General features: G+C 43.8%; 1 protein-coding gene across 6 annotated transcripts; it reads left to right on the forward strand.

Annotated features, from left to right (window-relative positions):
- The first annotated feature begins 1,153 nt into the window (after positions 1-1,153).
- Positions 1,154-12,435, forward strand: Prss35 (serine protease 35). Of its 6 annotated transcripts, XR_004111779.1 has the most exons (5): positions 1,243-1,484; positions 1,903-1,985; positions 2,477-2,729; positions 3,738-3,808; positions 4,222-4,645. XR_004111779.1 is itself a non-coding variant. In XM_031345255.1 (4 exons), exon 4 carries the CDS (start codon positions 9,751-9,753, stop codon positions 10,978-10,980), a length of 1,230 nt encoding a protein of 409 aa, XP_031201115.1. In that variant the 5' UTR covers positions 1,264-1,484; positions 1,903-1,985; positions 2,477-2,729; positions 9,732-9,750; the 3' UTR covers positions 10,981-12,435. The 6 variants fall into 6 exon arrangements, 5 of the variants coding, with proteins under 5 accessions (XP_031201117.1, XP_031201116.1, XP_031201115.1 ...); XM_031345255.1 differs by lacking the exons at positions 3,738-3,808; positions 4,222-4,645 and adding an exon at positions 9,732-12,435 and having other exon boundaries at positions 1,264-1,484; XM_031345256.1 differs by lacking the exons at positions 1,903-1,985; positions 2,477-2,729; positions 3,738-3,808; positions 4,222-4,645 and adding exons at positions 1,169-1,236; positions 9,732-12,435 and having other exon boundaries at positions 1,395-1,484.
- Positions 12,436-12,729: the final 294 nt, after the last annotated feature.

Here is a 12,729-nt window from a genome sequence, read left to right on the forward strand (position 1 = left end):
TTATCCCAAACACAGGACTCAGGTTTTGTTTTCTTTGCTCCAGACCTACTCCCCAGTAAAAGCTCAAAAGTAAAGCTTATTTGTTGTATTTTACAAAAAGGGAAGAAAGAAAGAATCAGGATATGTTTGGTAGAGTGAGGTATGGTGAGGTGCAAAGGGATACAACTGTGGGCCTATACTGAGGCATCCCTCCCCACCTCCCCATCCTCCCACCTCCCCACCCCCAGCTCCCCCAGGGACCAGCCAAAGGATATCCGATAGAGTATATAATAGAGTTTATTTAGGGCATAGGGAGGGGAGTTTAGGAAGGAGTAGAGACAGAGAAAGACAGACAGAAAGAGAGAGAGAGAGAAGTAGAAGGGGAATGGGGAGAGAAGGGACAGAGAGGGAAGAGTAAGAGGATAAGAATGTAAGGAGGGGGCAAATAGCTCCTTTTATATTGAGTCAGGCATACCTTGCTGTTGCCAGGTAACTGTGGAGCGGAGCCTAGGAGGAATGCTAACAAAGCTTTCCTCATACAATCTCCATCCCAAAGGAGTGCCTGTCCTGAGGAGAGAATAAAAGAGCAGAAAGAGTGTGATGGGAATTCTGTTGAGACGGGGTGGGCATGTGCCAAACTTGGCTCAAATAGAAGCTACACAAGTGAACGACAGGAGGCTGCACAAGTTGCTCCCTGGGGTCCCAGCGTCCCAGCCTAAGCTCTCACCTCTGCCTTTGGCCTTAGATGGAGACTCTTGGGTTGGAGGTAACCTTTACTCCCTTGGCGCTAGTACTGATGAAGTTGGTTGAGGCATTTGTTCAGGAAAGCAAAGTCCAGGTGGGGACTGGCTAGGGATAAATGGAGTTTGCTCTTGTGGATTGCTGGGTACCAATAGGAAGACAAAGGGAGCACGCACCTCGCTTTTGTATTAGTATTTTCTTTAGATGGTGGTGTTCTGTTCTGTTTTGTTTTTGTTTTCTTTTGTTTGTTTCTTGTGTGGCCAGGCTGACTTCAAACTCTTATGAAGCTAAGGCTGGCCTTGAACTGCCGATCCCTCTGACTCCACCTCCCAAGTGCTAGGGTTTCAGGACTGCACCACCATGCTGGCCACGCCTCCTCCTCTAGTTTTGTTGCTTTGTTCTTAAAACATTAGTTAAAATACGCCCTGGGTGCCTACATTCTTGCGAAGCCATTTAGAGTTTTTTGTTTTTTTTTTTTCTAGCTGTTAACCATCGGTGTGCAGCAGGGATGCAGGGGTGAGTAAGCAGGACCCGCCCACCCCTCCCCTCTAAGTTAGCGTCATCGCCCCTTCCCCTCCCATCTCCAGCCACCCAGTGCAGCAGCCCCACTCTTGCCTGGTCCCGGCCCCGGGGAAAGCTCCGCTGAGAGGACCCTGAACTCTGCTGCCCACTAGGCTCCTGGCACCTTATAGCTAGTGTCTGCATCCACCCGGATCCTTGCTGGGCAGCGCCCTTGGGACGGGAGGATACAGCAAGCTTCTCAGGTAAGGATGAACTCACGGCACAGGAGGGCACCCTAGAGGCTGGACCACTCCTGAACAGGCAGAATCCACAAGAGGAATACAGAAAAAGCATTAAAGAAGGGATCACAGGCTGGCTGTTTTCTAGAGATCAACCACCCTTCTTCCATTCTGAATGAGTACCAGCCACTGCAAGGTTAACATCAGAGAAGTGAGTGATGTTTGCATTGGAATACAAATGGAATGCTTTCTGCTAAAACAGTACCAGAGGGGACCCTCTTTATTTTTATGATTATTAACAGATGTCACTGGAAAAGGTGTAAAAACTTTTCTTGGAAAGAAGTTTGTCTCTTCCTTAAGTTGCTGCCGAAGTACTTTCTGTCTCTGTCTGCCTCAATCTCTCTCTGTCGCCCTGTCTTTCTTCTCCCCTCTGCCTCGGTAGCAAAATGAACAGTGGAAGACCCTTGGAACAAGGAGGTGAGATGAAGTGGAAATCTGGGGCTTGCTTTAAAGGACCAGCCAGGGGTGAGTGGATTGAAAAAATGACCAAGTATTGAGAATTACCAAAGCTGAATGATGGGCACATGGAGACTAAATATTTCTCTTGGCTCATAAGTGTACATGTTAGTATGTATATATGTGAGTGTCTATGTGTATGTATGTATGTGTGTGTGTATCTGACTGCATATGTGTATGTATGTATGTATGTATGTATGTACGTGTGTGTGTGTATGTATGTGTGTGTCTGTGTCTTTCTGTGTATGTGTGTGTGTCTATATGTATATATGTGTGTGTATGTGTGTTTGACTGTGTGTGTGTGTTAGTATATGTGTACGCATGTATGTGTGTATGTATGTGTGTATGTGTGTCTGACTGTCTTTCTGTGTATGTGTGTGAGTGTGTGTATCTGTGTGTATGATCTTGAGACTTTCTATAATAATAAGAGTTTTTTTGGAAAGCTGCAGCAACTCCCAAGCCTGGTTGATCTGACTTTTGTACCATCTTCAATTTGGAAGGTAGTTCCTTGGGACTGAGGAGATGGTTCGACAAATAAAAGGCTTGCCTCACAAACATGAAGACCTGAGTTCAGATCCCCAGAACCCACATAAAGCCAGAGGAGGTAGAATACATCTGAAATCCCAGTGCACTGTAGCAGATGGGGCAAGAACACGGGAGACTCTGTGAAAGCTTCTAGTGGATTAGCCTGGCCTATGACCACACTCAAAGTTCCTCCACGGGGCATGCTTCCACTCACTCACAAGAACCAAGGTGCGTGCACATGCATAGAAAGATGTTGCCTGGTATAGCAAGTCCCTTCTTCCCTGCCTTTATTAACCTTTCTGGCTTCTGACATACCCCCACCCCACCCCACCCAATCCACACACCTTATGCCCAAGTTCATTTGTATCTACAGAGAATTATAAAAGCCATAACTTGCTGACTGGAGAATTGTGTTTAAGATCTGGTTTATGGTTTAGCAGAGAGAATGTTAAAATCCCAGCCAAATAAGAGAGCCAGGCTAGAAAGGGCCAACCAAACGGTGCATGGGATTTCATTTTAGGGAAGATTCTTTCGTGTGAGACAGTTCTATGTACATTTCCTTTCCCAGGTATTTTAAAATGTGCGAGTCCTCAGTATGCGCTTGGCTCATTAGACGTGAAGCTGCTAGTGTGGGTCAACTTTCTCTATTGAATAGATTGCCTTTCTTTCTGTGCCCAATTCTCAAATATCCAACAAATGCATTTTAAATAGAAGCATCAGACTCAGGAATTCAGGAATGCTAAACTCCTTCACCTTAGACATGACAGATGGGAACTCTGAGTTGGGGACATTAGGAAAGACCAACATCAACTTAGCAGTTTACAAATCATTATTTTATAATTTTACATTTCCCTTACAGATAAACTGATATGTGATTAGTGAAATACACAGTGACTACCAAATATAGTGCATTTATTAACTATTCTTTGATGAAGTTCCAACTTAAAAAAAATAAAGCGTAGTCAAGAGCGATTGCGCGGTGCACTTTATATACCAGCAAATGAAGGAGCTAGTTGAGAGGTCCCTTGGGATTACCTTAAGTCCATTCACCCCAAATTTGATTTACACAAGTGAGACATTTTATAAATTGAGATGTATGTATCCTGCAGAAAAAGCAGGAAAAAAGAAAAAGAAAAAAAGGGGAGGCTTTAGTTTTTTGTTGTGATGAGAAACAGAAGTTGTGGGTTACTGTAAAGTAATCATCTGTGTAACTTTACCATCTTCCTTTCCCTCAAGGACTGCCAAACTTTTAAAGCAGACATTGCTCTGTCTCCAGTCCCGAAGCTGAATATGAAAATAGTGCTATGGTATGTGGGATTCTGAATAGCCATTGGCACACTGTCAATGAACCCTCTAGCCGTTGATTCTCAGCGTAGAACTGGTGGAGAGCTTGCCCTTAGTAATGGATTATAAAGTATTTGATAAACATATGGAAATATTTGGCAGGCTCGTGACTTTCCTTCGCCTTGAATCACAGCCCATTGGGTGGATGGCTCAGCAGTGCTGTAGGCCACGGTGGGCGTGTGCTGGCACTGGAGCTGTTTTTGGAAAAACACCTGCCAGAAAATTGTCTGGCTGTGGACAGTGTGATCAGCCCTCAGCTCATCAGGGTGGGCTACGGGACCTGGAGGTGGGTTTTCTAAGTGTGATAAGTTCCATATGCGACGTCTCTATAGTGTATTGTGAACCAGTTATACCTTCCTCATCTCTCATGCTTCAGGGACAATTCTGATTCACAGCTGAATGACGAAAGAGGAAATGCAGCCTCGGACTTGCTCTTGGCAGGCTTGCTTTGCCATCTAGTGGTGGCAACATAGACAGCCAGCAAGGACCTGCTCCCAGGACTAGAGGAGTCTTCTGAAACCCACTGATGAGCCAATCACTTGTGTACTCTCGATGATGATTAACTGGAGAGCAAGACTAGATCTTACAAGACCACTCGGTAGCCGAGAAGAACTGTCAGAGATTATGCTTTTTATTTTTTATTTTTTATTTTTTATTTTTTATAAGAAAGGCCTTTAAAATGATACTCAGCATGGTTAACACTGCATTTGCTGAAAAATGATTATCTGTACTGTTCAGCTTCCTGACTCTAGCAATACTAACAGTCCTATCATAAAATTTAATTAAATTCTGTTTTATATCTCTAAAATGGAACATTCTGTTATTTTCATAGATTTTATAATTGATGTTTAGGGCCTATGAAATGACAACCTCCCTCCAACCCCCCAACTTCATACTGGTTCCCACTACTTTCCAAACATCAAGAGAAGGCAATTTTAGAAACTATACTCTCCTCTTCATCTATGTATTAAGTTTTTATTTCTTTTTTAGTGTGGTGGGAGTGTGTTTGTATGTACCAGGTACATATGTGTATGCTGGTACATGTGCTCGTGTGTGTGTGTGTGTGTGTGTGTGTGTGTGTGTGTGTGTGTAGACCAGAGGTCAGAGGTTAGACTTGGATGTTCTTCCTAGAAGCTGTCTATCAAGATGTATGTCTAACTTATTTGTTGGTGTGTGTGAGTGCACGTGTGTGTGTGACTTATGATGTGTTCTAGTGCCTGCAGATGCCATTAAAGGAAGTCCGATTCCTTGGAGCTGGGGTTTCAGGTAGCTGTGAGCTGCCAGATGTGGATGCTGGGACTGAACCCAGGTCTTCTGCAAGAGCAGCAAGCACTGTTGACCACTGAGCCATCACTCTAGCAGCAAGTGATTGGTTTTGTTTGTTTGATTTCCTTCCTTCCTTTCTTCCTTCCTTCTTTCTTCCTCCCTCGCCCCCCTTTCTGAGACAGGGTCTCGCTCAGTAGCTCTGGCTCTGCCGAAACTCTCAGAGATCTACCTGCCCCTACCTCTTGAGTGCCGAGGTTAAAGTGAGTGCCGCTAGGCCCATCCCAGAAGCTTGGCACCTAGATCTTGTGAATGGGATCTCTCACTAGGATCAGGTCTACAGGCATGCACTTCCTCAGCATTCTTTTGCCCCCACCACACACCCTGCTGAGACAGTCTCACTACGCAGTCCAAGCTAGCCTAGAACTGGCGATCCTCTTGCTTCTGTCTCCCAGAGGCTGAGATTACAGGTGTGCACTGCCAGGAGAGCTCCTTTAATTTTTGACTTCAGGTGTTGGGCAACAATGATAAGTGCCGCCATTTGCTGAATGCTCCCACGGGTGTACATGTGCATACACATACACGCATGTATTATCCCTTCAAAAATAATGTATGCCATTCTCCATCTTTAACATATGTGGAAAGTGCAAAGAAGATGAGGTATCCTTAAGAAAACCAGCCTGCTAGTAAATGGCAAGCATACGTTAACGTGGTTTTAAAGTCCACGGTCCCTATGGTCATTGAATTCCCGTCTCTACCGTCCATCTTTGTTATACCACTGACACGGTTATTTTCCCACTGCTGTGACATTATCTTTCTCTTGTAAATATTGCACCATTTGGCGCTCTACTCTAGCCAGTCAGTGACATGTGTAAGTGGCTGTAGTGGCCTAGAATAAAACTTCATTACAGCAACCATGAGTCTTCTCTGCATCTTGCCAAATTCAAGATGACCGTGTACGTTTGTAGAGGTAGTGTCCAGAGTGCATCCCACTTCCCTAAAATATCTTTGTAGTTTATTACCACCAGTGATGCTCTTCTGCTTCCCCTGTGACCTTTGGCCTAGGTGTCTCTCCTGTCTATAGTTATTCAGAGCACCCAGGCCAGGCCTCAGGGGTTCCTGGTATCTCAATCCTTACCACACAGGCTAAGGATAAAAGCAGAAGAGGGAATGAAGGTATGCCTTCACACTTACATGTGTGTATAAAATTAGGCTATTGTATTGAGAAGGGCAGGGACCATTAATGGTTTAAAAAGGACAACCAAGTTTTGTTTTTTTTTTTAAAAAAGTGATTACGCATTCACTTGTGTGCCCGGACATATTTGGTAAGGTAACCTACAGTGTCACTGACCTGACTGAATAGGCCCTTACATAAAAAAAAAAAAAAAAAAAAAAAAAAAAAAAAAAAAAAAAATGTTTGGTGGCCAGATGCACAAGAATTTTCCATGATCTATTTATGAATGAGGCCAGCTTACTTGCTTTACATTAGGTAATATCTAATCATTCTCAAGTTTAATAGGGATAAGAAAAAATATACTGCAAAGCCACAGATATTCATGGGAATGAGCAACTAGGAAAACATTCATTTGGCCATCCTTGAAGAAATATAACAGAATTAAGGGAATCTGCAAGTCAATTGGAAACTATTAAGGAATAAAAGAATTTGTAAAATAGACTACTTAGGAACCATGTGTTTTGGAGCTGGGGAACAGTTGGCAGAGCACTAGTCTAGCATACATGAAGCCCTGGGTTTGACCCTTGGCACCTAAATGAACCCAGTATGGTGACACATGATCCCACCACTCAGAAGGCAGAGGAGGATGGAGTATCAGAAGTTCAAGCTTACCTTCCCTTAGTTTTGAGGCCAGCCTGGGCTCCATGAGACTCTGTCTCAAAAGAAAGAAACTATGTCTCCTTTAACTTTGGCCCATAGTTAATTTTAGAGTAGAATAGTAATTTTTAAATAATATCACCTGCTGACATGCTCTGATCTGAGTGTAACCCTTTCCATACATCACTTCATTGAGTTCTAAAATGGCAGTATGAAACAGAGCTAACTATGTTTGCCACTGGGCACATGAGGAAAATGAAACCCAGAGAGTTACTGAACTAATGTTCATCTGCCTAATAAGAGAAAAGGTGGACAATTCCTGACCTGAACTTATGCCCACCATGTTGGTCTAGATACATAAGAATTCTAAACACTACCATCAGTCCCCCACTTCTAAGAACAACTGATAATAAATGGTGGAAATAGTAAGTCGTCTCTTGTAATGATGTGTGTCTGTCTTTATTAGAGAACTAGGTACATCAACAGGCGTTAGATCTCTACCTAATTCCTTTCTGCTGTACCTGTCTCTAGAATCCAACCCATGACCACCTGTGGATCTGCTGACTCACCAAGAAGGGCAATGATTGCAATCTCACTTTTATTACCCAAACCTGGATTCTGAAGCCACAATCCAGGGAACCACCTGGACATTGACAGCATTGTATCACTAACATCCTAAGAGATAGGGAAAAGGAAGGTGTGGGCACAGACACAGGAAAGTGTTGCCTTGTCAACCGGGTCCATGATTCCTAGGTTAGTGAGTTGGGCGCTGTGAATGATGGGCGTATGTAGCCCTAGCCACTGGACTTGTGGGTTGTGGGTTACTCCATTCATCAGAACTATCATTTCCCTTGACATTTTACCATAAGGAAAACTTAGATTTTTTTTTTTCCGAAAGAAGTGTTCCTAGACATCTGTCCAATTTTAAATTACAGACCAAATTAGATGGGCTAACTAAAGCAAAGGCCCCTTTATTACTGTGATTTGGAGGTCATATTACAAGGCTCTGCCATGGCCAAGGATAGAAATGGGCATGGCTTTTATTCCAGAGGGTGCACTGTAGAGATGCTCCCAACAGGGCTGGAAAAAATGATGCCATTGCATGATTTGTGGTGTAGGATGCAGGAGGCACTCATACAAGCCTGCTGAATTGGATGTTTCAGACATATAACATGACTCACATTATGTAAGTATAGATAAGCATATATATAGTATTATATAGTATATATATATATATAGAGAGAGAGAGAGAGAGAGTTTCCTCTTTATTAAATCAAAGCCATTTGATATTAGTGGTTGCTAACAGTAACAAAGTAGAGTCAGAATTAGGTTTATTTTGTACACAGAGATGAAGTGGAAGCTATCTGGAGTCCAGCTAAGCAATCATTGCTGCAGAGCTGATGCCCAGGGCCCCGGCTGCTCCAGTGTCATTCAACTTCCCCGAGTCTCTCAGGCATCTGAAAGTCTGGTTAAAACACAGTTATCGGAGGGACCCCACAGCTTTTCCATGAGAGCTTCTAATTCCTTTCAGATTTATTTAATTTGTTTTATGCCTATGAGTGTTTTGCCTGTATATGTACCACATGGATGTCTGGTAAGTGAGGAAGTCGGAAGAGGGCAATGGATCCCCTGGAAAAAGAGTTATGGATGGTTGTGGTCAGCCACATGGATGCTGGGAACTTTCTTAGGATCAATGGAGCTGAGGGGTTTGCTGCCCCTTAGGACAAACAACAATATGAACTAACTAGTACCCTCAGAGCTCCCAGGGACTCATCCACCAACCAAGGACTATACATGGTGGGACTGATTGTTCTGGCAGCATGTGTATAGCAGAGGATTGCAAATTCAATCATCAATAGGAAGAGAGGACCTTGGCCCTGTGAAGGTTCTGTGCCCCAGTGTAGGGGAATGCCAGGGCCAATAAGTGGGAGAGGGTGGGGTGGCAAGCAGGGGGAGTGGGGAGACAACAGGGGTTTGTTCTTGTTGTTTTTTGTTTTTTTGAGGGCAAACTGGGAAAGGAGAAATCATATGACATGTAAATAAAGAAAATATCTAATAAAAAAATAAAAAAAAAGAAAGAAAGAAAGAAAGAAAGAAAGAAAGAAAGAAATTGACTCAGAATCCAAAAAACAAAAAAACAAAAAACTTTCTCTTTGGCTTCTCATAAATGATTGTCAACAGGGAAGCATACTTTCTCCTGTTCATCCTCATCTGTTGTTGAAAACTTTTTCCAAAAAATATTTATTTTTAACTATGTATGTGCAAGTGTCTGTGTGACACATGCTATGCGCATGTGAGTTCAGTGCCCATGAAGGCCAGTCGGGTCAGATTTCTCTGGAGCTGGAGTTACAGGTGATTGTGAGCCGCCTGATATAAGTGCTGGGAATGGAACTTGGGTCCTCTTCAAGTGCAGTATGAGCTGCTAATGGCGGGGCTGTCTCTTCAGTCTCCCTTGAAGGGAGAGAAAGTCTGGAGAAGTTGGGGGGGGGTGAGGGGGTGGGGTTGAGACTTCCCAACAGGGGTCCACTCTGTCCCAGATGGGGCTGTCTGGGAAGGTAGGTGGCCAGGGGAAGAGAGAGAGATACAGGTCATATGGAGAACGTTCAGTGAGAAACACCTTACTGATTTTGGATGTCTGTTACGGGTGTAGATGTCCAGGAAGTCTAAGGCAGATGAAAACAAAGATCTGTTCATGGTGGTGGTACATACACCCAGAACCTAATGCATAAAGACCTAAGTATCATTTAAAATACTTAAAAGCACTCTTTCTTTTTCTTTTTTTGTTTTTAAAGGACAAAATAGACGAACAAGATGGGAAATATGTTCTTTTGGTTGATGATTTTAATCCCTGGATGGGCCCTCTCCGATGGGTCTGAAACAGAACCAGATTTTACGTGGCACTTGAGCAGAATACCCCAGGTTGTGAGTGAGAAGACTATCCATCTTGCCAGCCCCACGTTCCAGGCAGATGCTGGGGTGGTGAGGGCCACAGTGTGTGGCATTGAATGTCAGGAAGAGCTCCCGGTTCCCAGTCTTTCCCAGCTGGAAGATTCCCTATCCTATGAGACCGTCTTCGAGAATGGCACCCGAACCTTAACCAGGGTGAAAGTTCAAGGTCTGGTCCTGGAACCCACTCAGAACAGCAGTGTAAAAGGAGCGCGCCCTAGGAGGAGAAGGCAGGTGTACGGTACGGACAGCAGGTTCAGCATCTTAGACAAAAGGTTCTTGACCAATTTCCCTTTTAATACAGCAGTGAAGCTGTCCACCGGCTGCAGCGGCGCCCTCGTCTCCCCCAACCATGTACTCACAGCTGCCCACTGCGTCCACGACGGGAAGGACTATGTCAAAGGCAGTAAAAAGCTGAGGGTGGGAGTGCTGAAGATGAGAAATAAAGGAGGCCGTAAGAAACGCAGAGGTTCCAAGAGGAACCCGAGAGAAGCAGAGAGTGGTGGCCAAAGTCAGGAGCATCCCCAGGAAAGCACCACCCAAAGACGGGGAAAAAAATCCAGACGGGGTCCGAATGTCGCTCAAGAAAGGCCTTCCTTCCAATGGACCCGCGTCAAGAGCACCCACATTCCCAAAGGTTGGGTGAGGGGAGAGAATGGGGACCTGGCCTTGGACTACGACTACGCACTCCTGGAGCTGAAGCGCGCACACAAGCAGCAGCACATGGAGCTGGGAGTCAGCCCCACCATCGCCAAGCTGCCGGGAGGCCGGATCCACTTCTCTGGATTTGACAACGACAGGGATGATCAGTTGGTGTATCGATTTTGCAGCGTTTCCGAGGAATCCAATGACCTCCTGTATCAGTACTGCGATGCTGAGGCAGGCTCCACCGGCTCGGGGATCTACCTGAGGCTCAAAGAGCCAGACCAAAAGAATTGGAAGCGCAAGATCATCGCGGTCTACTCGGGCCACCAGTGGGTGGATGTGCACGGAGTTCAGAAGGACTATAACGTGGCTGTGCGCATCACTCCGCTCAAGTACGCCCAGATTTGCCTCTGGATCCATGGAAATGCTGCCAACTGTGCTTATGGCTGAGGGAAAACTGAAGCGACTTCATGCGCATCTTGAATCCCAGAGAAAGCCGGCTCTCATTTTGGACCACTCACAGGCTATGCCTGGACGTGGACTGTCAGTGGTTTTTACAGCATCTTTACAGACTTCCTTTATCAAAATTAGGTTACTTTCGCACAGTTAAAATGTTTAGTTACAGATACTGAAACTAGATGGCACTTCAGCGACAAGTATATATACTCTTTATATGGTGGTAAGTTTCATTTTGGGGGAAACCATTTGTTTACTTGGGCCTTTTTGGATACCAGACACTCTTTAAAACATCAAACTAGAACTGTAATGTGACTTCTCAGTGGACTAGCTCTTGAGTCCTACTCTAGGAAGAACCTAGGAGGATGTATTCAATTATGTGTTCAACCTTCATGGAAAATAGGAAGATTTACAGTAACACAATTAGCATCAGGGGAGACAGGAGGTTTAGTTTGCCATGCGATGACATTCAGCCATCCCATTCTTGCCCTCAGCGTTTATATGTGTCTTCTCTTGGTACTGAGAAACTAATTTCAAGAACTATAGATCAAAACATATAAAAATTACAAATCAAATATACTAGTGAGCTGCATAAACAAAACTAGTAACTGTGACTTTAAAAACCCAACACAGCCATGTCCATCTAAAATTTAGAGAAACACTTTGTTCTGTGTAATGAACCAAGTTTACAGACACTGAAAGCTGAGACACTCTAAGATCTCAAGTTTTACATTCTTAAAATATGAAGTTTTCAAGGCATACCGAGAAGCCATTTCACAAGCTACCACTCTCTGGGGAAAGCCACACCCTTTTGTGTTGTACTTCCTGCTGCGTGTGAGGCGCTATATTCTTAAGAGAGGTGTAGTTCAAAGTCTTTTTCAAAAGAGAACCCACCTACCCCAACCCTGAGATACCAAAGGAGGCTCTGATGGTTCTCATAAGGGACCAAAGTGGCATCCTTGTTCGGCCTCCCAAGTAGCACTAAGTAGTTACTGTGTACCACCCTAGAGCAAAATGCAGAGCAGGCATTCAGGACACACTCATGAACAAACATGGCTGTGGTAGATGGCTATAAACAGGGGTTAAGTCAGGGCATTATGCTTAACTGGTTTTGATGATATAATCAAGTACACCCTAAAATTTAAGTAACCAAGGGCCCAATCTTTGGCCTACTCTTTCTGGCGAATTCTAAAGCCACATATTTTCCCTCACTCAATTCAGTGCCAGGGTAAAACCTTTTCTCTTTCAGACGTGTCCTACAAAGGCTACAAATTAAGAAATAATGTTGTTGCCTATTTTTGTTTTCTGTTACCGTCTTGGTTACTATGCAAAGGAGTATCTTCATCTGGGTTATCATAATGACTCTGTAAATGGTGCTCAGAATATGTGGCATTCTTTTATAATGTGGGTTGTTAAAAATAATTCAATAAAATTAAAGAATAAAAAGTATGACTTACTGTGTTTGTATATATGCTTTAAAGGATTTTAGAAAATAATCAATTAACTAATGTTCAGCTGAAATTGTACCACCTGTGACACTCATCTCACTGAGAGGCATTTAATCATTGCTCCCAGTAGAAGAGGAACACATACTGAAGAGAGGGCCCGTTTTCTTTAGGGTGGTACATATACAGTTGCTGTATCAGTCATTGTATCATATACAGGTGCTTTTTCTGTTATTGTGATAAAATACCCAACAAAAACAACTTAAGAAAAGAATGGCTTATTTTTTTCTGTTTTTTT

The sequence above is a fragment of the Mastomys coucha genome, unplaced genomic scaffold, assembly GCF_008632895.1.
Source record: "Mastomys coucha isolate ucsf_1 unplaced genomic scaffold, UCSF_Mcou_1 pScaffold23, whole genome shotgun sequence".
Classification (NCBI taxonomy): domain Eukaryota; kingdom Metazoa; phylum Chordata; class Mammalia; order Rodentia; family Muridae; genus Mastomys; species Mastomys coucha.

Excerpts from the sequence above, each read along its gene's own strand:
- Prss35 (XM_031345257.1), top strand. The coding sequence starts at position 9,751 with ATGGGAAATATGTTCTTTTGGTTGATGATTTTAATCCCTGGATGGGCC.